Below are 23012 nucleotides of genomic sequence, written 5' to 3' on the forward strand. Positions count from 1 at the left end.
AAAATGATTAATGTAATGATAAAATAAGACTTACTCAAAGACAAACTCTTCTGACCATACTGGGTTTTGCCCTTCCCTTGCATGAGTTTTTGCTACTTGGACACTATTCAGGTAGATGTTACAATATGGATTAGTAAAATGTTTTACTGGGAGTTTATGGGCTTCTTCAATATGTAAAACAAGGCTGCTGACCTAAAAAAAAAAAAAAATATATATATATATATATTACCCCAAATTTCTAGAATTGCACTACATTTCAAAAGCAATTACTCTAAGATACAAAGCCAAAAATAATGATTTTCCCCTTTTTTTTCAAAAAATGTGAGCTTTGGTTATATATTTGTATATGACATACTTAAAACATTCAGACATTTAAAATAATTCTTCCCACCTAAAATATAAAAACAATGCAATTTTATTTTACAAGTTATTTCTCCCAGTATATTCCTGGAGAAATAATGAAATACACCTTTTCTACCATAAAACAATGATAAAGAGAAAATGAAGTTAAGAAGAAAATTCTTTATTAATATAAGTAAACAACTGTCACTACTCAAATTAAAATCCCGTATGTTATATAATACTTATCTGGAAGATTCTATTTCTATAAAAGAGTTCCACAGCTAAAAATTTTTAAAACACTGACTTTACCTTCTTATTTTACAGGAAAGGATACAAACCTAAAGAAACTAAGTTATTTGTTAGTTTGGATGCCAAAACTTAGACCATCCACCTTCTAGTATCAGGTCCTCTTTCTCTCTTGCCATATACTACTTGTGTGGCCTTGCACAAATCCGTCCCTCTAAGCCTCATCTTTCTAATATGTAAGTATAAAGTCTACACTACAGGTTGTAATAAGTATTACAAACTAGTTATCCCTCAGTATCTGTGGGGGACTGATTCCAAGACCCTCCACCTCTCTGTCCTGGCAGCTAACGAAGCCCAAGATGCTCAAGTCCCGTATAGAAAATGACACAGTATCTGCATAAAATCTATGCATGCCCCCCTGTATGCCGTAAATCATCTCTAGATTACTTGTAACAACTAATACAATGTGAATGCTATGTACATAGTTGTTATACTGTATCTTTTTATTGTATTTTTTCTGAATATTTTTGACCCATGGTTGGTAGAGTCCACTGATGCAGAACCCATGAATAGAAAGGGCCGACAGTATATGTAAATCACTAAATCGCACTGCCCACTGATACATAAAAAGCGCTTGAGAGATGTTAGCTATGATTATAGTAAACCTGCAAATGTCATTTTAATGGCTCAAGTTTCATACAAAATACAACTTGCTCTTATTAGCAAAAATCCAATCTGATTTTTGATAGCTTACAAAATGTTACAATGTTATGAAGACATGGCGATTGTGTGTATACTTAAATTTCCCTGGGGAAGAGCCAGACTTTGGGTTACAGGGACTATTTAGTCACCTAAATATCAACCATTATCCACTCCCAGTAGAACAGTATGTTAATCACTCAGCTTATCAGATATTCACACAAAGAGAACAGGAGACACTTTGGTTAGTAAATAAATATTGTACTAAACTTTCTTTAAACCTTGAGAATGTCAAAATTGGCCTAACTTCTTCCAATTATACAGGGATTACTAAAAAGAAAAAAGCCAAGAAATGGAGGTTATAAAGTTACCCTTGTAAAGGCAAAAAAAAAGAGCCTAAGCTTAACTCTCCACAAATCTCAAAGTATAGGGCATGTTACAGTTTCAAATAAGATTAAATATTTCCTAAGAGTTAAGCAGTAGGTTTTAAAAGCTGTTCTTCAAAATGAAAATCCCAAAAAAGTTTATTGGGATTAGTGCTGTAAATCTGATGATCTTTTCAATGTTCTACTTTTTTGAAAGAGGCCAAAATAATTTTTTGAAGGAAAATTAAGTGCCCAACAGAACAGTTTCTGCTGTGTTGGTTTAGTGTTGTTATTTAAAGTGGAAAAATAATCTTTCTTATGTTTTTAACAGTTGGCATGGACTAAGAAAGAACATTCTCTTTCATAAAGAAGTAACGTTTTCCTGCTACTGAAGCAAGTGGCAGCATGGCTTAACCCCATATGATGTCCAAAACAGTTCAGATAAAAATAAAATAAAAAGAGCAAAGTGTTAGAGCAAAATGTGACAATTAAAAATCCAAGAAAATTAAGCTTCACCTGACGAAGGCGTTTATTGGATGTCCCTGGACTACTTTTCCGTAAATTGCAAAATGCCTGCAGACCTTTCATCCAATCCTGCAAAGAAAAACAGCACTTCAAAGAAATATACACTAGTTTATTTGGTTTCCAAATCATCAGTTAGGTTTTTTTTTTTAAAGAAATATACACTAGTTTATTTGGTTTCCAAATCATCAGTTAGGTTTTTTTTTTAAAAGAAATATACACTAGTTTATTTGGTTTCCAAATCATCAGTTAGGTTTTTTTTTTCAAATTCAACAATTTTTTCCTTCTCTAGACTGCCATTTCTATTCTCAGACTATACTGTACTTCATAACAATAACCAATAATAAAATAACAAAAATAACAATAACAATAACAATAATAAAACAACCAAAACAATTGTAATTCTGTATAAATCTTTGTTTGAATTTATATATGAAACACATCGAGTGGCCATTAATTAGCCAAAAAATCAAATTTACATTAAAGAAACTATTTCTCCCCAACAGATACTACCTTGGGGAAATTAACTGTCAATGTGTAATTAAGCTGTTATACTTGAGGCAAGCTTAGGTGGAATTTAACTTGATACACTTTGTGAGAGGGGGAGAGTGCTGATTGTAAAACCAACTGATAATGTGATGACTGATCCCATGACAAGCATATTAATCTATACTTTAGACCATGATACAGGTAGAAATGTATAAGGGGATTTGGGTTATTTTTAAGCTTCTCAAATATAACATTAGATTTTAAAAATCATTTTAGCCTAATATTCAAATCAAATTGCAGCCATATTTTTAAAATGTTTATCTAGTGCTTTGGGGAAAAGGAGAGAACTAAGGTTTATTAAAAACAAATCTAAATATTCACTTTGGTTTTTACATGTTTCTGGAAAGCTGTGTACTATTGCTTTATTCAATTATGTCTTTAGTTTGTTGGCTATTTCAATGAAGCTGAACTTTATTAATATCTAGAGACTGTCTTTATATTACAGCAAATTAAAACCAAATCAGTTACCATAGCTTTTTGAAATAGAAGAGAATAACCAGAGACCCCCACAGCCCAACAAATCAACAAAAACTGGAAATACCATTTATGGAAATACAGAAATATTATGTATAAATACATTAAAAAATGTTCTATGTCAGGCTTGCAAAACATGCTGAAATGTCATTATGGTATGTGACATTTTATTCAGAAAGAGGGACCATGGTAAAATACTTAGAAAATAGGATACTGAAGTTTAAATTTCTAACTCAATTTCTAACATTTAAAAAAATCATGTAAGTTACCAAAATGTTTTGAGCACTACCTTTCTCATCTAAAAATTAGGGATACATAGCCGTAAAATTTTATGTGCATTACATGTGAAATGAGCATTTAAATGAGATATTTTATAAAGATGTGAAATATGACGTTCAGTTGTAAGCTCATTCAGGTTTATTCTGTGAGTCTCACGCTAGGATCTAGTTTTAAGAGCATCTTCCTCATATCTAGGGTTGGCAAATTATATTTCCAACAAAGCCACTTTCACTTCTTAACCACCTTTAAGTTCCTTCGTTAGAATATAAGCAGAAATTTAGCTGTATTTGTATAAAATACAAACATATACTCCAGAAATATTAGGGTTCAAAGAAAGCAAAAAATTTTTTTAAGAGACAGTGTCTCAGTTTGTTGCCTAGGCTGGCTTACAGTGTCTCGATCTTACTCACTATAACTCAAACTCCTGTGCTAATGCAATCTTCCTGCCTCATTCTACCCAGTGGCTGGGACTACAGGCATAAGCCAGAACACCTAGCTAATTTTTTACTTTTGTCATAGAGGTGGGGTCTCCCTTTGTTGCAAAATATTTTTTAAAGAGTGTTTTTTTAAAAATATTATTTCTTCACACAATTACTTAATAGACGCTATAAGAAGGACACTGCACATGGATTAATAGCTAATCTAAAGTAGACATTATATCTCGACTTGGCTTAGCGAATAGATTCCTAAAATATCTTTCCTTGTGTTGACTGACTTTTATTTTCAGACATGGAGTTCAACCAGTGAAGAATAATGCTTGTTAGCAAAACTAACTGGTTAACTGGCTTACCTTTGGATTATACTGAGATGATCTATAACCTTTATGCAGAGAGGATTTTAAATGAGCATTCTCAGTTGGCCTCAACATCATAGAGTATTTAAGGTCAATTTAAAATGGAGTTTTCATTCCTAATAACCCTTCACTGTGTTTGTTTTTGCATTTCTTTCAGAAAACTTTTTACATATGAAATCTCATTCCTTAAAATAAGAGATGATTAGATTTCAAGCGTTCTGTCACTTTATCTTGAATGCGATCACTTTCTATTCTAGTTAATAAGAAAACATGGACTAACATAAAAGTATACTGTAGTTTGAGAAACAGTAATCTTACCTCTGCTTGTTCTGGAGTTTCTCCTGCAAAGTAAAAGATGTAATGTTCTTCACTAAAGTGCTGAACTACTATCTGAAAACAGTTTGGCCTTTAAAATAAAAACAAAAATTATTAGGAAGCGTAATAAAAAGTAGCAAAATATTTATACCAGCTTCCAAAACACTCACAATAAATAATTAACATAAAATTATAATTCTTAAAGAAATAATACTCCATTGTACCAGATCATTACTTAAAAAAAGGTCAGCTATATATATTTTAGAAAACTTTATGTCAGCACTATTAAAATGTTATCAGTATTTCAAAGTGTAAACTAAAGAAATTTCAATTAATTGTAAAAGACATTAGAAATAAAGTTACAAACAGATTGAAGCTGAACTGCTAGAACTGCACACAGCTAATCTGAAAAGCTTTATATGCACTGGAAAAAGACTAGAAATGTTCTTAGACCAAAAATGTTCTAAGTAATTATCTCTAAGGAGATTGTAGGTGATTCTGTATTTTCAAATTTTTCTAAACTGATCATTTTTCTTCACCTGTTAAAATGGAAACATCATCTCCTCATACATATGCTTGTTCTAGAGTTTAAGTGAACAGTTGTGTACAACAAATGTTCTTGTCTTCCTTTAGTATTATTTTAAATCATTTGATATGTAAGTACAATATTAGGTAATAATTTATATCATTTTGGAAATGTGCTATCTTTCCAACTAGACTTGAAAATATTGATAAAATCTTTATTAAGGGCCTGCATGTTTTTGGAACTCAATAAATGTTACTTCTGTTTCCTGCTTTAAAGATTTTATATCATGCTAATGTTAGGAGGCCATAGCAAAAATACACAGAGGACAAGCTTAACACTTATTAAAGATAAAGACTATATTTTCATGCTTTGAGAATGTCTTAAAAGTAATCATGGAAAATAGGAATTGGAAACTTCCAATCCTAAATGTTGCCTGTATCAGACTAACCACCCTAGTTGGATAAAACTTAAAATAGTAATACAAAACAGAAAAACAACTGTTTGAAAGCACTGGAGAACAACCAAAGCAGCTAAGATTTGAGGAGCCAAGATCATACTATAATTAACCCGACATTCTCCACATCTTTTCCGTTCAAGGCAGTTGCCAGTTCCTAAGCTGTGTAGCTGAGACGCTAAGCAGAAAATAGTTGCTAAAAGGCTAAAAAACTAACTACAAATCCAGTAGTTTGATAGTGCTAGGAGAAAAAAAAATGAATTTCAGGCTTTCCATTGAGACCCCTGAAGGGCTGTGCCTTCATGATAAGGGCAAACCAGAAATAGAACAGCCTTTACAAGATGTACTAACCCTATACCATCCGTAAGAACAATTCTTTCTGGACGCAATAACATTAGTTTCCATAGTTTTTCATGTACAATGTCTACAAAGTCAAAGTAAGCAGACACTACAGGCATCAGGATTAAATGGCTAAAAGTTAAGATGAAAAACCAGAAAGACATACATATAATCCAGATACTGAAGACAGACAAGACTTTCAAGTAATTATAATTAAAATGTTTAAGAAAATAGGTAACAAGAATTTTGCCAGAAACTGGATCTTTAAAAAAATGGAAATTCTAAATTGAAAAAAATGTAATAAAATGAAGTCCTGAAAAAGTGGATTTAACTGCAGAATGGAAGATTAGTGAACTGAAAGATCAGAAGAAAATATATAGGTTGGTACAGAGGAAAAAAGGATGAAAAACATAGAAAACAGCATGGGAAATAGTGCAACTTTTTTTTAACAGGATTCCAAGAAGAAAAAAGAATGTGGCAGAACAACTGTTTAAATTAGATACTAACCATTTAAATAGATACTAACCAAGAGTTTTCTAAAACTGACAAAGAACATCAGGTCTCAGATTGATGAAGCACTACAAACCTAAGGATAATTTTTTTTTTAATTTATAGTTGGTACATTTTAGTTTTACCACTAAAAATATAAGGAAAAATCTCAAAGCATCCAGAGAAAGTTGTGTGAGATACATTACCTCTAAGAGAAAAGAGAAAGATACATTACCTCTAAAACAGAAACAATTTGAATGACAACGAAAATGTTGGAAGGCAGAAAACCATCTTTAAAATGGCAAAATAACTGCCAATCTTAAATTTAATATCCAGCAAAACATTTTCATAAATAAATGTAAAGCAATAAATACCACAGTGAGATCCAGCTATGAAAAGATGGTGTAAAAATTAATTACCACGTGGATAGTCACTAGAATAACTTTGTGTCACTAAGACATCTTTCTAAGTAATGCAGTATTAAAAGTTAGAAGTTTAATACAAGGAAATGGAGTGCTTAGAGATCTCTTAATATTGAAAATAATCTGGAAAAATTGCACAGCTGTGCAACTAAAGCCATGCAAGAAAACAGCATTGCCATCCAACATTCGTTCAGCATCAGGCTGAGCATGCGCACTAATCACCTACTGCACAAGGTGGCTGTTAACTTTCACATTAGTCTTCTTCTAAATGCTAAAGGTCAGCATATCAGGTTCTATGTGTACACAAAGCAGGAAATGTTCAATGCCTGGCATTAATTTGATAATAAAGAAAAAGATATTAACATTCATTTATAATTTCCCCTTTTGTCCTCTGGTATTTGCATCCTATGGTAATACATAATTTATCAACCTATTTTTCTACTTGTCCTATTATATGGTACAGATGTCTTCTCATTTCCTTGAAATGTACTTTGTTAATGCTATTTGCCTTGGCATTCAGTCTTTCTCACTAAGTGCTTCTCTATTTCACAGGAAGGCACTTTAAAAAAAATAGTTAATAATAAACTAGCATACTTTGAAAAAAAATTTGTTGTTGTTGTTTTTGGTTTAGTTTTGTTTGAGACAGGGCCTCACTCTGCCGTGGGTGTAGTGGTACAGTCAGCTCACTGCAACATCCTGGCAGTTGTGAGCCTGGGCTCAGACAATCCTCATACCTCACTCTCCTGAGTAGGTAGGACCACAGGTGTGCATCACCACACCTGGCTAATTTTTTAATTTTTTAAAGAGACGGGGTTTGCCATGTAGGCCCAGGCTGGTCTCCAACCCCTGAGCTTAAGCGATCAGCCCACCTTGGGCTCCCGAAGTGCTGGGATTACAGGCGTGAGCCACTGCGCCCAGCCTTAAAAGAAAAATCTGTTTTCTAAATGAGAGACTTGAGTTTAGTTCTCATGAACATAACTTTTTCATACTAGGTTTCAGACCTGGTATTATTAAATATAATTCATGACAAAGACTTTTTCTAATGTCTTCAAATTCTTTAAGTCACCTTCAACAAGAAACTGTACAAGAAGCAAGCTACAACCTTACAGCAAGTGGTAAATGTATATTTATTGCTTTTCCCCCTACCAGACAGAAACTTCTTTCTTGTTACTAACCAGAATAGGAATCATTCACAATCTTCAACTTGTGCTTCAAGGATCTGATCCTTCTTTTTACTCTAGCAATTCTTTCTCTTTACTCTAGCAATTCTTTCTCTTTTACCATCAAGTGTAATGTGGACCTTTCTTTTGATTGTGCCAACAGACTTCCAATCTAACTGCATCTGTTCATATAAACTATATCAAAATAATGCTAAAGCTTTTCTTCAATCTTACAGATATTGCAATATTCATCTTAATACTTCCTTAAGATTCATCTAATTGCAGTTGTAAGTATCATTAGTGAATCATTTTTAACCTCATTTTTCCAAGGTTGAATTTCTGCCTTAAATCCATAAACTGTCAAGACACATATCTTTTTGTATTGTACATATAATTTGACGAAGTTTACTGATTCTTCAGTAAATCTGCAAAATGAGAATCATTCACCAAAAGCTTTTCTCCTATAATCATAAACTTTTATCAAAACTTTTCTTTTGGACAGGTAACATACTTCAGCATCCAACAGTAGGTATTTTGATTCCATTTCTCACATGAAACTGAAAACACATGCAACTGAAGCAGCTTAGATTTTATTACAGCCTCCATTTCATTATATTATTTAATATGGAATTCAGGTCTACAGACAAACATATATATAATCTTGACATAAAATCTTTAAATGTTCCTATCGTGAAGCCTCATCATCAGTCATAAACTTAACTAGCATTTCCATAGGACCTTCTTTGTTTCAAAGTATTAAAAAAAAATTTAGCAATTAAATGTATTTCTTTCAGGTCCTAGTAAGTGAGTTACATTTTTTTAAAATTATTTTTTATCTTCTGAGTCTAATGACTTTCCAGTGTTAGTCACTAAATTGCCCTTATGGTGGGAAAAATTAACATCTGTACATTAAGGCTAATTATAAAGTAGTAAAAATGAAAAATATATCAAATTCATTATGTTCTTTTCAAGAACCTCCTTATATATTTTACGATAATTAAAACAATTTTAACTTCTCTGTTAATCGAAAAAAGGTAAGAAACAAAATGAGACATTTCTGCTTGAACATAAAAGGTAGCTTCATAATGAGGCTGTGAATAAAGTAATATTCAGAGTACCTGGATGATTGAACAAGAAAGTAGGAAGTACTGAGGTATAGCCACTATAAAGAGCTCTCTGTCTCCAAGTGTTATGCACCAATTCTTTTGCCCCAATAAAATAATGAATTAGAACAGTTTATACAGGGATCATATGATTTCGAGTGTTATAATTTTTGAAATATAAAACATTTGTTAAATATCTGTACTACAATAGGATTTTACAACCACTAGTATCTCAGGGGACGCCTATACTGATTAATGGAACACTGGTTAGGAAGCTCTGCTCAACTATCCAACTGAATTCATACCCATCCTCCAAGAATCAAGAGCCACCTATTTCATATTACTGATCTCAATAAAATTGTTCCCAAAATATTCTACTTTTACTGTTTTTAACTGTTTTCACGATAATAAACTACATTTAGTAGTGAATAGTGTTGTCTCTCCAACATCCATTTCACCCATACATACGGTAAGTAGAGCAGCCTCACTATTTGGGTGAGATCATTTCCAGCAACAGATCTGGGCACAAAAGGGTGTCCTCATTCTATCAGGATAATCCCATTCCTTTTGCTACCTCAGTAACCCAGAACTAAAAATTGGTTGAGAGGTGGCTCAATAGAATATTTTCAAGATTTTTTAATAATTATGGGAGTGAATGCTTACAGCCCTTTCTCTGGTGCTGTTTGCTACCTTGCTACCATGTAGGGAACTGGTTTGAGGAAGGATTCAACCTACAAGAAGGGTGCAGAGTAGAACTAAAAAGAAAAGACAGAGGCCTGAATCAACCACATTTGAAGGTTAAGATTCTCAGGTTGTTAAAGAGGGGCAGAAAAATCTCAAGAAATCCTGTCTCACGCAATCTTTGTGTTTTTTGGAACAACTCTTTATGAGGTATCAGTGAGTATTCAGGGAAAAAAATAGGGTATCTTCGTAAAATGAATTTATGAAGTAATTCATACTATTTTATAGATTCACAATTATAAACACTAGCTAAAGCTACAAAAAGCCTTGCTATAATTAAAACTATTTGTTCAATCAGCATTTCCCAAACCTATTTGATCATTTTAAAAAACTGTCAAAATCACAAGTAACACTAATGTGATCTCCTAAACACACTGAAAAAAGAAATGACAAGGCTATATATTTTACAGGTATTTCTCTTAAAGAAGAGAAATATTTCAACAGGATAAAACGTAGATTTCCCTCACAGAAATGCCATCCTGTGGCAGAAAAACAAGCTGTTGAAACATTTAACTGTCTTTTCTCTTACTAATCATAACAATAGGTAATAAAAATGGTAAGTACATCTAAAAAGACTGGGATGGATTACTGATAATACTAATGGTGAAAAGTAAAGGCCATTGTTCTTGAGAAAAAAATCCAGATGTAATCAAGAGCTGGATTTGTCTTCTGATGTTTAGGATTCAGCTTATACATTTATATTCATTTTTTCAAAACCAAGAAATCAACATAAGAATTTTTTTTAATTTCAAATACATTTTTCCTATCAAGACAATTTTAAGATTATTTTTTAACATTAACTTTCTTAAGAACTTGCTTATAGAGTTAATAGCAGAATTGAGTGCACCTAGTACTCTTGGGTACACTGAGTTAAACCATGTGAAAAAATCAGAGGAAAGGTGACAAAGACTCAAAGTAAGTCACTCAAAAGATTGATTGTTGGGGCAGGGACAAAACATGCTTTACTACCGGAAATGTCATGCCAAAGATTTCTGTGCAACACAATGAAGTAGACTTTATGTATATATTAGTCTACAATTAAGCAAGGAAGGCAAAAATTACCTAGAAAGTGCATCTGCTACTTTTAGAAGATGATTTTAGGGCTCTCAAAATTGGTTTGCTTTGTTTGTACTTATTATTAAGACAATTCCGAAAGAAAAATAGGAAACCAGTCTCTTACCTGCCAAAGAGACTATCATGAACGACATAGACAGAACATACACTGAGATCTATTAATCCTTTTGGTTTGGTAGCTCGTTTTTCGCTTTCAAAATAAATAAGTTGGGCATCACTACCCTCTAAGATAAAATATAAATTTTTCCAACGTTTTCCTTTGCCTGTTTAAAAAACAAAAATGTTTTCTCTTAGCCAAACAATTGTGAAATCCTACATATTATTAAAATTAGTGTTTCTAAAAATATGAATCAATCAATTTTTATTCCAAAGCTTATGTAATATGCCAATTCTTACATAATGAGAAAATGCCTATAACAAATCTGTACAAAAATGCCTTTTGTTATATTACTTGTTTTAATCACAGAGTAAATGCTGAGAATACCTTAACTATATCTTCAGAGATTTCATCATGATGAAATCGTCAGAATTCTTGTTTTGGAATAATTCTTTAACAGTCTTAAGGAAAAAATTCTTCCACTAAAGCACACCCCCACCCACAATTCCCCAAAATGTCGTTATGTCAAATTGAGGTAAATCTGTAAAATATCAATATTATGAATGTGCCATGTGCCATAAGGAGTTCCTCAAAAAAAAAAAAAAAACAGAAAGAAAGAAAAAAAGAAACCATGGGTAGAAGAAACATTCTGGTTGAAAATGTAGACTTTTAATATACCTACATTCTAAATTTTGAAGAATGCTTATATATGGGCTCTAAACAAGTGTCAATTACTAATAACTCATGTCAAAACTTATTAAATATATATCACAATAAGTTCGGAGCTCCATATTTACAACATCTCTATCAAATGGGTTAATGATAAAAGTCTGAACTTACCCTTTTTCAGAAGATAACCTTTCTTAACAATGTTTTTATAAAAGGCATCCTTTGTTTTACGACGGATGGTATTATAGATTTCCTTGCCATCCACTGTGTCATTGAGTACTTGTTCTTGATCCTGAATTTTAAAAAACATTAAAATTATTTCATACATTCTTGATGGAAATGAAGTAAAAATCTATAAAATTACCAATTAAAAGCCAAAGCGCTTAAAATACTAAAATCTAGATACACATAACACATAAATGATCTTTTGCTTTCCAAAGAAATTCTCAGAAATGTTTCCTTATAATTTCGAAGAACACCGACAACAAAGTTCACAGAAAGGTTTCCTTGCCAATCCCAAGAACAACTAGTAAGTTGTCTGTTTCCATGGATACCTAATAAGCTATTTTCGAATACAGTCAGTTATATTTTACAGCAAATAATGTTTTAAAAACATAAACTTGTCCCAGCATAACTGGTAAATTAGGAACCAATATAAGCATAAAGCAAATTCATGTTTGCCTATGCACAATTGTGTCTGTGAGAAATGCTAGGTGAATACAGACAACAGTACCAGGTGAACTAAGACATGAGAATGAACAAAACATACACACTTCAAATACCTAACAGTTCCCTCAATCCACTAAGTGTGTCACATGCCACACCCATCCATCCACAGCTGGTGTTATAACCATGATTTCAGATAATCCTCCTCTGCCACTCTGCAACATTCCCATGCTTCAACTCTACCAATGGCCATTTCCTCATGTAATGTACGTCTTTTTTCAAGGTAAATTGCCATATTTATTGTAGGATGTACATATTTCTTAAAAAGAAAATGTATAAAACTAAGCAACATATTTATATTAGGTTCTTTCTTTCTTAATGTATCCCTGATGAAATTTCTAAGTGTTAACACCCCTAACCTCACTTTTCCCAAAAGCCCTGTGGTTTTGATTGCCTGATTTTGCATAATGCTATGATTTTTAGGAATGCATATGTTACATTATAGCAGAACTTAATTAATTGCTAAATCCCCTGAGGAAAAGAATTATATCAGGATGCCTTTATCATGATCTTTCCAGAATAAATGAATCTTCAATTTTACTATTAAGGTCAATTGGACTCAGTTTTAGTTTTTTGGTTTCCTTTTTGAGTAGTTCTTACTATTTTGCAAGGATTCATATTTTATGACTTTTAGTCCATCTTACAAACTTCATGGATCCATTCAATCCTCTTATAAATCTAAGTTATGCTGTGGGATTTTCATAATCCTCTCTCTATCTTGAAACATTATGCTGTTTCATCATCCTAGGAACTATTTCATCATTACTCAGAATTATTCCCAAGTCAATGCTACAAAATTACTAAAGTAATAAGAAAATAGAAGAATGAATTGCTTACAGCAGGGCTGACAAACTATGGCACGCATGCTAAATCCAGTCCACCACCTGTTTTTTATACATAAAGTTTTACTGGAACACAGCCATGCTCATTCCCTAACATGCTCTGGTTGCTTCCAGATAAAAAGACAGACTTTAGTGGACACACTAAATGAACTGCAAAACCCTTTACAGAAAACTTTTGCCAACAGCTGGCCTAGAGGATGATATAACTGAAATAAATAATCTCTACTGCATCACTCTGGGTATGTGTGTATGTGTGTGTGTGTTTAACTGTGTTGCAAAGTATTGCGGCGTCTTTTGTAAAAACATAAAAGGCCATCTTTGCTGTCTTTTTAGCTTTGATTGAACATACTTAAAATATTCAGAACTCTTTATTTTCTGCTCATAAATGATAAAGAGAAAAAACTGATCCAGGAAGATGTTTGACAATTAGAAAAATCAGAAAACGAATGCAAAGAAACAGCAGCACTCTAGACTCTTATCATGATGGCAGAATTGATTTTGATAAACCTCAGACTGTGATTTTTCAGATGATATACTTGAATTTTCTCAAACTCAATCACTGAGTGAACCATATTACTTCTATTATCCTGTTTTGCTAAAAAGAAATGAGACTATTTAAATTTTTGTATATACATCAAAATTTACTTAATATGATTTGTGAATGGGCAAATATTAAAGGGCCTTTGTATAAAAAATTACTGAAAGTAAACATATAACATAGAAATTGTAAAATTCACTGGATTGATCACTCTTATAAACATCAATGTTAACTGGTGTTTTAAAATCTAAACAAAAATATTTTACAATTATGGGGCAATGGACACTGTACTCTCCAACAAGATTATGAGCCATCAGAGTTTTCAAAAGTACTGCATTTTGCTCGCGCCTTTAATCCCAGCACTTTAGGAGGCCGAGGCGGGCACATCATCTGAAGTCAGGAGTTCGCCCAGCCTGGCCGACATGGTGAAACCCCGTCTCTACTAAAAATACAAAATTAGCTGGGCGTGGTGGCACGTGCCTGTAATTCCAGCTACATGGGAGGCTGAGGGAGGAGAATCGCTTGAACCCAGGAGGCGGAGGTTGCAGTGAGCTGAGATCACGCCATTCCACTCCAAGCCTGAGCAAAAAAGAGCGAAATTCCATCTCAAAAAAAAAAAAAACTGCATTTTGATAATACAAAAACAAGAAAGAATAAGCTAGATTCCAGTAGTGATGTACTTAAAATCTGGAATTGATATGATAGATACAATGCAAGAAGAACCAAAGTAATTACAAATAGAACTTATTAGACAAGTATCTGATTTCAAATCTGGAATCAGAATTTACAAGATGGCTGTGTTCCAGGTCTGTGCACGAAGGGTGAAGAACTGTTAGTTGCATTGAAAAGACTGTCCGTTTCAGGTACGTAAGCCTTTCTAGACATGAAAACATGGAACAAAAATTTGGGTACGCTACATTTAAATTCTTACTACATTTTCCAATGAAGTTGTTTTTGGATTATACCCTTAATCTTGGTGATGCGAATTATTTGTAAAATGACTTAGGAATATAAAAAAATTAAAAGGGTACACTGGACCATGATGTTACAAATAGTGAGGACTTTACTTTCCTGGTAATACAGATTTGTATTTATCAAATCTTTAGTTCAATGGTGATGGCACTTAGTATTAGCTGCAGAATGGAACATTCTTGGAGTCTGTCATTTAAGACATGTAACCACACTAATATTTGGATTTAAATACTTGATTCCAAGATGCTCTATATAGATCTTTTAAAAATCATATTAAAGTGGGGACTAGCCCACAAATCCTAAAGGATTCCAATACACTAGAAGATGCTATGGGCAAAAACACAACATCACTTTTCAAGTCCTAGTCAATGAGAGGAGAAAGGCTTCTCTACGTGTTCCTTTTCTCAGCCCGAGAGAGAGTTCTTAGATTTTTTACATTCCTCCCAAGGGAAATTCAGTAATCTGATTGGTTAGAGTCTAACAGCCATTGAACCAAGCTCTTCCCTAGAAGTTACATGTGTAAGCTCCTGAAGACAGACTTAACTTGCAGATCCTAGCTTTGTCACTTAATGTAGGAAAACGCCATTTAATATATTAATTCAATAAATGTTGAGTCTCAGGCACTGTTGTAGTTCTTGAGATACATCAGTGAACAAATCAAAGACCCCTATCCTCATGGAACTTGTATTCTAACCAGGGAAAGATTAAAAATAAACATAAATAAATAAATTGTACTACATGTTAGAAGGTAAGTGCTCTGCAGGGTTGAGCAAGTTGCAGTGTTAATTAAGGTTTCTAGGTAAGTGTCATTTGCTAATTTGCTAAATTTTGAGCAAAAACTTGAAAGATGTAAGAGTGAGGCTAGTGGATATCCAAGAGAAAATAATTTTGGACACAGTGAACAGCTACAGCAAAGATCCTAAGGAAGGAAAGAGTCTGGCTTATTTACAAATAATAGTACAGAAGCAAGTATGAGTGAAAAAGAGTGGCAGGAGGATAGTAGGAAGAGACGAGTTCAGAAAATTAATGGACTGCCACTGTTGGGTCTTGTATGCCATTCTAAGGACTTTGGCTTTTATTCTGAAAGAAATGGAGAACATTTTCAAGTATTAAAACAGAGGAGTAACACGATCTGACATTTTAAATGGATCCCAGTGACTGCTGCGCAGCATGCAGCATAAGGGGACAAAGCTAGAAACTAGGAGATGAAGGCAGATTCTGGTGGTGGTCATATTCTAGACATACTTTGAAGACAGAGTCAGTATGATCTTCCTGACAGGTTAGATATAAAGTACAGGAAGAAAAAAAGAGAAGAATTGAGGATGATTTAAGTTATTAACCTCTCAGCTCTCAGTTGCCTTATCTTTGAAATAGGCATCATTATAGTGTCACCTTGGTAAAGTGGTTGAGAAAATTAAATGAATGAATATGTATAAAAAACAGTGCTTAAAATATAGTGCTCAAAAATGTAAGGCATTTTTATTATGGGGTATATTGTCTCAAAAGGACCCTTTTTGTCTAATGCTTGCCTCAAAAAGTGTTAATAGTTCCAGGAAGTAAGCAAAGCTAGCTAGGACTCTGCTGTTTCTTAGCCTTTGCCAGCATCTTAGCCTGAGTGTGGGTACACAGGGTCACCTCATTGGAAGATGAGGTGATTTGCTAGCTAATCAATTTGGCGATTAGTAAAAAGATAGTACTTGCTTTTGTACTAATAGTTAAAACCCTGCTTGAAGAATGAGTGAGTTTTATTATTCCCCAAACTTCTACTAAAACCAACTTTTCATCACCCCATGCTCCAAAATAATAGACTACAAATAGCACTTAATAGTTTCTGTGTAGCAATCAATCAAATTGCTTTATAATCAGCATCAATTATTTCTGAAGTATTCAAAGCATTATAGGCACTTCTGCAAAACCAACTGGAGGTTTGTTCAGTTATAAAACTAACACAAGAGCGAGGCACATTATATATCTCAAGTAATTCTTAAAGCAGTCTTATAACACATACTGCAAGTTTATTAGATGCCACATACTATTTCTTTTTCTTTTTTTTTTGAGATGGAATCTCGTTCTGTCTCCCAGTCTGGAGTGCAGTGGTGCAATCTCGGCTCACTGCAACCTCCACCTCCCAGGTTCAAGCGATTCTCCTGCCTCAGCCTCCAGAGTAGCTGGGACTACAGGGTCATGTCACCACACCCAGCTAATTTTTTGTATTTTTAGTAGAGACAGGGTTTCACCGTGTTAGCCAGGATGGTCTTGATCAAAACTTAAATTAGAAAATTCTAAGTACAAATTCAGTATGGGGAAATGTATGATTTAATTTGGGGTCAAATAAAATTAAAATCACTAATTCAAAGAGCCAAGGGGAATTAGAATTGAGGATACAGCAATGGAACTATATGGCAGGATCCGTCATCTGGAGGCAAAGGCACCTCTGATCCTGAAAAAAGATCCTAGCCATGGTCTAAAAAGCACTCACCCATGTTATTTAAAAAATACACATATATAAAACATATATATATTTATATATGTGTGTGTATGTTATATGTTCTGGCTAACTTCTCTTCCAATTACTCTGCGGTAATAAAAAAAAATTAGAAAGTGAAACAAGATGGATGTTAAAATAGTATTTAGATAGGCAGAGAGGAAGACTGACATGGTGATAGGAAGGAGCACATTAAAGTGTAAGACATTAGTAACAATACAGGCAAGGGTAAAGTAGGTATTTCTTGCTGGAAAGCAGAGAATCATTCATTCAATCAATATTTATTGAATATCTAATGTCAGGTACTGTTCTAAGCACTGGGAAAAAACAATGCAAACAAAAATCTCTGTTCTCATAGACCTTAAATTCTACTAGGAAAGCATGCGGGAATGAAGGAAAATATAGGCATACCTTGGAGGTATTTCAGATTTGGCTCCAGACCACCACAATAAAGCCAGCCATATGAATTTTTTGGTTTCGCAGTGCACGTATAAGTTATGTTTACAACTATACTGTAGTCTACTAAGTGTGCAATAGCATTATGTCTAACAATGTACACGTGTTAATTTAAAAATATTTTATTACTAAAAACTGTTGGGGCAACCAAAGTGGCTCACAACTGTAATCCCAGCATTTTGGGAGACCAAGGCTTCTGCCTTGGAATTCAAGACTAGCCTGGGCAACAGAGCAAGACTCTATCTCTGCAAAAAATATTAGCTAGGCACGGTGGTGTACACCTGCAGTCCTAGTTACTGGGGAGCCTGAGGCAGGAGGATTGCTTGAGCCCAGGAGCTCAAGGTTGCAGTGAGCTACAGTTGAACCACTGTACTCCAGCCTCAGCCACAGCGCAAGACCCTGACTCCGGAGGGAGAAAAAAAAAAAAAAACTAACAATCATCTAGGACGTCAGTGAGTCATAATCTTTATGCTGGTGAAGGGTCTTGCCTTGATACCGATGTCTGCTAAGTGATTAGGGCAGTGGTTGCCAAAGGTTGGGGTGGTTGTGGCAATTTCTTAAAAATGAAGTCTGCTGCATCAATTGACTCTTCTTTCACAAAAGAAATTCCCTATAATGCTGTTTGATACCATTTTACCCACAGTTGAACTTCTTTCAAAACTGGAAGCAATCCTCTCAAACCCTCTTGCTGCTTTATCAAGTTAAGTTTATAGAATATTCTAAATTATTTGTTTTCATTTCAGTAGTGATCACAGGATCTTCACAGGAGTAGATTCTATCTCAAGAGACCACTTTCTTTTCTCATCCGTAACAAGCAACTCCTCTTTCGCTCCAGTTTCATCACAAAAGTGGAGTAATTCAGTCACATCTTCAAGCTCCACTTCCAAATTTAGTTCTCCTGCTACCTGTACCACATCTGCAGCTACCTCCTCCTCAAAGTCATCTTGTAGTCTTGAGCCCCTCAAAGTTATCCATAAGAGTTGGAATCAGCTTCTTCCAAACTTCTGTTAATGTTGTTATTTTGGCCTCTGCCCATGAATCACAAATGTTCTTAATGGCCTCTAGAATGATAAATCCTTTCCAAAGGGTTTTCAATGTACCTTGCCCAGATCCATAAGTCACTATTTTTTGCAAACATAACATTATGAAATTATTTCTTAACTAAGGATTTGAAAGTCAAAATTACTCCTTGATCCATGGGCTGCAGAATATAAGCTGTGTTAGCTGGCATGAAAACAACAATCTCCTTGTACATCTCTATCTGAGCTCTTGATTGTAGAGTTGCATTGTCAGTGATCAGTAACATTTTCAAAGGAATTGTTTGTTCTGAGCAGTAGGTTTCAACAGTGGCCTTAAAATATTCAGTAAACCATGCTGTAAACAGATGGGCTATCATGCAGGCTTTGTAGTTCCATTGACAGAGCACAGGCACAGTAGATTTGGCATAATTCTGATGCTCCTAGGATTTTCAGAATAGTCAACGATAATTGGTTTCAACCTAAAGTCACCAGCTGCATTAGCCCCTGAAAAGAGTCAGTCAGCCTGACCTTTGAAGCTTCGAAGCCAAGCATTAACTCTTGCCATGAAAGTCCTAGATAATATTTTCAGATAGAAGGATGTTTTCTTTACACTGAAAACCTGTTGTTTAGCACCTTCAATACTTATCTTCTGGATAACTTGCTAGTTATCTTCTGGAAAACTAGCTAGATGTTCTGGGTAACTTGCTACAGTTTCTTTGCTTCACCGTACACTTTTATGTTATGGAGATAGCATCTTTCCTTAAATCTTATGAATCAATCTCTGGTAGCTTCCAACTTTTCTTCTGGAGCTTCCTCACCTCTGTCAGCCTTCACAGAATAGAAGAGAGTTAGGGCCTTGCTTTGGATAGGCTTTGGCTTAAGGGAATGTTATCCCTGGTTTAATCTTCAATCCAGACCACTCAAATTTTCTCTATATCAGCAATAAGGGTGTTTCACTTTATTAATCATTCATGTGTTCAATGGAGTAGCACTTTCAATTTCCTTCAACAACTCTTCCTCTGCATTCACAACTTTGCTGTTTGGTGCAAGAGACCTAGCTTTCAGCCTATTTTGGCTTTCACCATGCCTCCCTAAGCTTAATCATTTCTAGCTTTTGACTTAATGTGAGAGACATGTGACTTTTCCTTTCACTTGACCATTTAGAGGCCACTGTAGGGTTATTAATTGGCCCAATTTTAATAGTGTTATGTCTGCAGAAATAGGAAGCCCCAAGGAGAGGAAGAGAAACAGAACCAGCCAGTCAATGAAGCAGTCAGAACATACACTACATTTATCGATTAAGCTTGCAGTCTTCTTCAGATGCAGTTCATGGCACCCCAAAACAATTGCAATAGTAACATTAAAGATCACTGATCACAGATCAACATAACATATAATAGTGAAAAAGTTTGAAACATTTTAAGAATTACCAAAATGTGACACTAAGACACAAATGAGCACCTGCTTTGGAAAAACAGTCGCAATAGACGTCCTTCTTGCCACAAACCTTCAATTTGTAAAAAAAACTATCTTTGAAACATAATAAGGCAATGCACAATAAAATGAAGTGTGCCTGTATGTTAAAATGTGACAAGATTATGATTCTTGAATTTATCTTTAGCTTCAGATTAATGATTCCTCACCTCCCACCCCACCCCCCACCAATTAACTGCAATAAGTAGTAGCTATAGCCATGTGAAATGAATTTGTTAGGAGGAAACATCAAGAAACTAGGCACACTACAAATCACTGTACAATTGCAGCTGGGTACCCAAAACCCTTAATAATCCTTTATGTCCCTAGAATAACAGTACCTCCATTTTCCACTTAGGAAAATTATTAATCCGTCTTTTGAAGCACCTTTTTCTAACCCCTGTTATACCATTTCCCTACCATATACTTCAGAAAGTGCAATGAGGAAGAAACAGAAGCTAATCACCCTAAGCGTTAAGCAACTAACATTTAACAGGCTCTCTTGCTCAAGGCCAATCTTTCCTTTTATGTTCTAGATTCTATTCATTTTTGTCTAGGACCCTATCTGTAAGACATTGCCACCACCCATCTCCCCATACAACTTCACTCTCCTCTTTACTACTATACAGTTTTCACTCAGAGTATACAGACATTCTCAAATTCTCTCACCGTAAAACTACAGGCAAATAAACAAAGAAAAAGTGTAAACCATTTTTTGCCCTAATCCTCTTCTATCAGTATTTTTTATTTCCTTTTATTACTCCCCAGGCTTTAATAAGCCTGGCTGTGGTTTATCCCTGCTGTCTCTACTTTTGCCTCCAAAAAACTCACTCCTGGACCTACTGCAACTTACCTTCCTCCACGACTGCTTCTAATCTCAAAAAGCCACTAGGTTGTTCCTGATTACCTAAAATCAACATAGATAAAAACTAAAAGATTCTTACAGTTGACTTTCTAAAAAATCTAAATAATCTGTAGTTTTAAGTTGTATCCAATTTGAATTGTACAAATGTGTGCAAAAACATACCACCAAAATGCATTTTAAAATAAAATGCTAATTATTGCAATAAGAAATGCAACACTGACCTGCATTGGTACAGGTTCCTTAAGATAATATCCTTCAACAATCTGTTCTTTTCGATAGTGATCTATGATGTCCCCAATGCTGTTAAAATAAAAATTTCTAATATTAATCTGTCTCATAAAACTGCAAAATCTTTAAAAATATGTGTAAACTTTCTTACCAAGGATTATCTAATTAGCAAATTTTTTTCAAAGCACATAACACAAATACATTAATAGAATAAATGATCATAACATTCATATTATTTTAGAAAAAACAATGTTCTCAATATAGATTTACAGGCCAGAATACATGGCCCAGATTCTGATTTTCCATACCCATCAAGTGGGCAGCTAGGTCAACAATACCATATTCAAAGAGTCACCATAAATGAGGAAATGATTAAAAGTCTACCTTTTTTTTCACCCCCAAGAGTACATATGAGATATTAAGAATGAAGAATTCACAGAAACATGGCATTTATTTAGGAAGCAGAGTTCAGGTAAATTAAGAATTTTTATTATCACATTTACACGTACTGGTTTTATATCAGAAACAGGTCATAAAACACATGAAAAGCAGGCAAAAAGAAGGAAAAAACCCCCAGCTAATCTTACATGTAGGATTATCACTATAGGGAGAAAAGCTTATTATTTTGATTAAAAGTGCTACAAATTGGGAAATATTGGGAAAATATTACAAAAAAATAAAATGACATACTGTATTTTAATATAAATTTTAGTGAACCACGTATTTTTTTAAATATAAAGTTGTTTCTCTATAATCAGTAAGATCATTCTATTGTCCTGAATATGGAAATCTTGGAATTTTAAACCGTCCTTTAATATACTGGACAAATGGGAACTTTTGAGCCACCTAGGAAACACTTCTCCAGACAGATTTTGTTTAACCTACTATATATATATAATTAGAATATATGTGTGTGTGTGTATCTTCAAGTATGTTATCTTCCCTATACTACAAAGTTAATTTAAACCAAATATAAGTAATGTTAAAAACCAAAACAAAAGGACCTGAAAAGTTAACTAGTAGTGTATGAATGAACTTAATACCAGAAGCAGCATTTAACACAAGCCACAGAGGGGTGTGGTGAAAATGAGATAAATAAAAGCATTATTAAAAGAACAAGCAAGATTTTATGTTTTTAATAAAAAATCTAATACCATATAAATCCAAAATTGTTAAAAGAAAAATGAAAATCAGGAAATATATTTGAAGATAGCTAGATTCCACTAAAGAGATGACTATGTGTTTTAAAGCAAAAAGCACCAAATCTATGAAAATCAGTAAACATCAAAGGTTTTTGGGCTCAGTAACTGTAAAATACAATCAATCCACTGTAGCACCTCAATGTTACAATATAATTGTTTTCCATAAACTGAGAGAACAGGAAACCATGGGGAAGTACAGTTCAGATTGTCCAGGAGCAAATTTAAAAGTGTGTGGCAACCAATCAGATAGGTTTTTACCAATGAGCTAGACTTAAGAGTTTTTTTAAAAATTACTCTTCCATTTATACTCTACCCAGAAACACCGAAATAAACAGTCAGGGGAGATAAACCAGAATTTTCTAGACATTCATATAAGTTCCAGCCATGAAATCAGACAGATTTACATCTCAGAAAACTAAAGCATATTCAATGTAAACTTACTTTTGAAATAAACGTGAGTTTCTAGAGACACTGTGTTCTGTACTTTAATTTTTGTAATGCATTTAGCACATAAAACCATGTGCACTCTTCTTCTTGAAGTCTAGATA

General features: G+C 33.8%; 1 protein-coding gene and 1 long non-coding RNA gene across 5 annotated transcripts in view; one reads left to right on the top strand and one right to left on the bottom strand.

Annotated features, from left to right (window-relative positions):
* The window catches only part of RASA1 (RAS p21 protein activator 1), a 127675-nt gene that overhangs the window by 17863 nt on the left and 86800 nt on the right, over positions 1 to 23012 (bottom strand). For all 4 annotated transcript variants that reach the window (XM_055112233.2, XM_003822786.8, XM_057302263.2 and 1 more), the window contains exons 9-14: positions 21256 to 21334; positions 11830 to 11950; positions 10999 to 11155; positions 4588 to 4675; positions 2169 to 2246; positions 35 to 192 (exon numbers count right to left, since the gene is read on the bottom strand). In XM_055112233.2, the coding sequence (XP_054968208.1) occupies positions 35 to 192; positions 2169 to 2246; positions 4588 to 4675; positions 10999 to 11155; positions 11830 to 11950; positions 21256 to 21334 (681 nt within the window). The remainder of the gene's footprint in view (positions 1 to 34; positions 193 to 2168; positions 2247 to 4587; positions 4676 to 10998; positions 11156 to 11829; positions 11951 to 21255; positions 21335 to 23012) is intronic.
* LOC134730426 (uncharacterized) lies at positions 74 to 2558 on the top strand. Its single transcript, XR_010112190.1, has 2 exons — positions 74 to 824; positions 1984 to 2558. It is a non-coding gene; the product is annotated as an uncharacterized LOC134730426 (long non-coding RNA).

The sequence above is a fragment of the Pan paniscus genome, chromosome 4, assembly GCF_029289425.2.
Source record: "Pan paniscus chromosome 4, NHGRI_mPanPan1-v2.0_pri, whole genome shotgun sequence".
In the NCBI taxonomy this organism is placed as follows: Eukaryota; Metazoa; Chordata; class Mammalia; order Primates; family Hominidae; genus Pan; species Pan paniscus.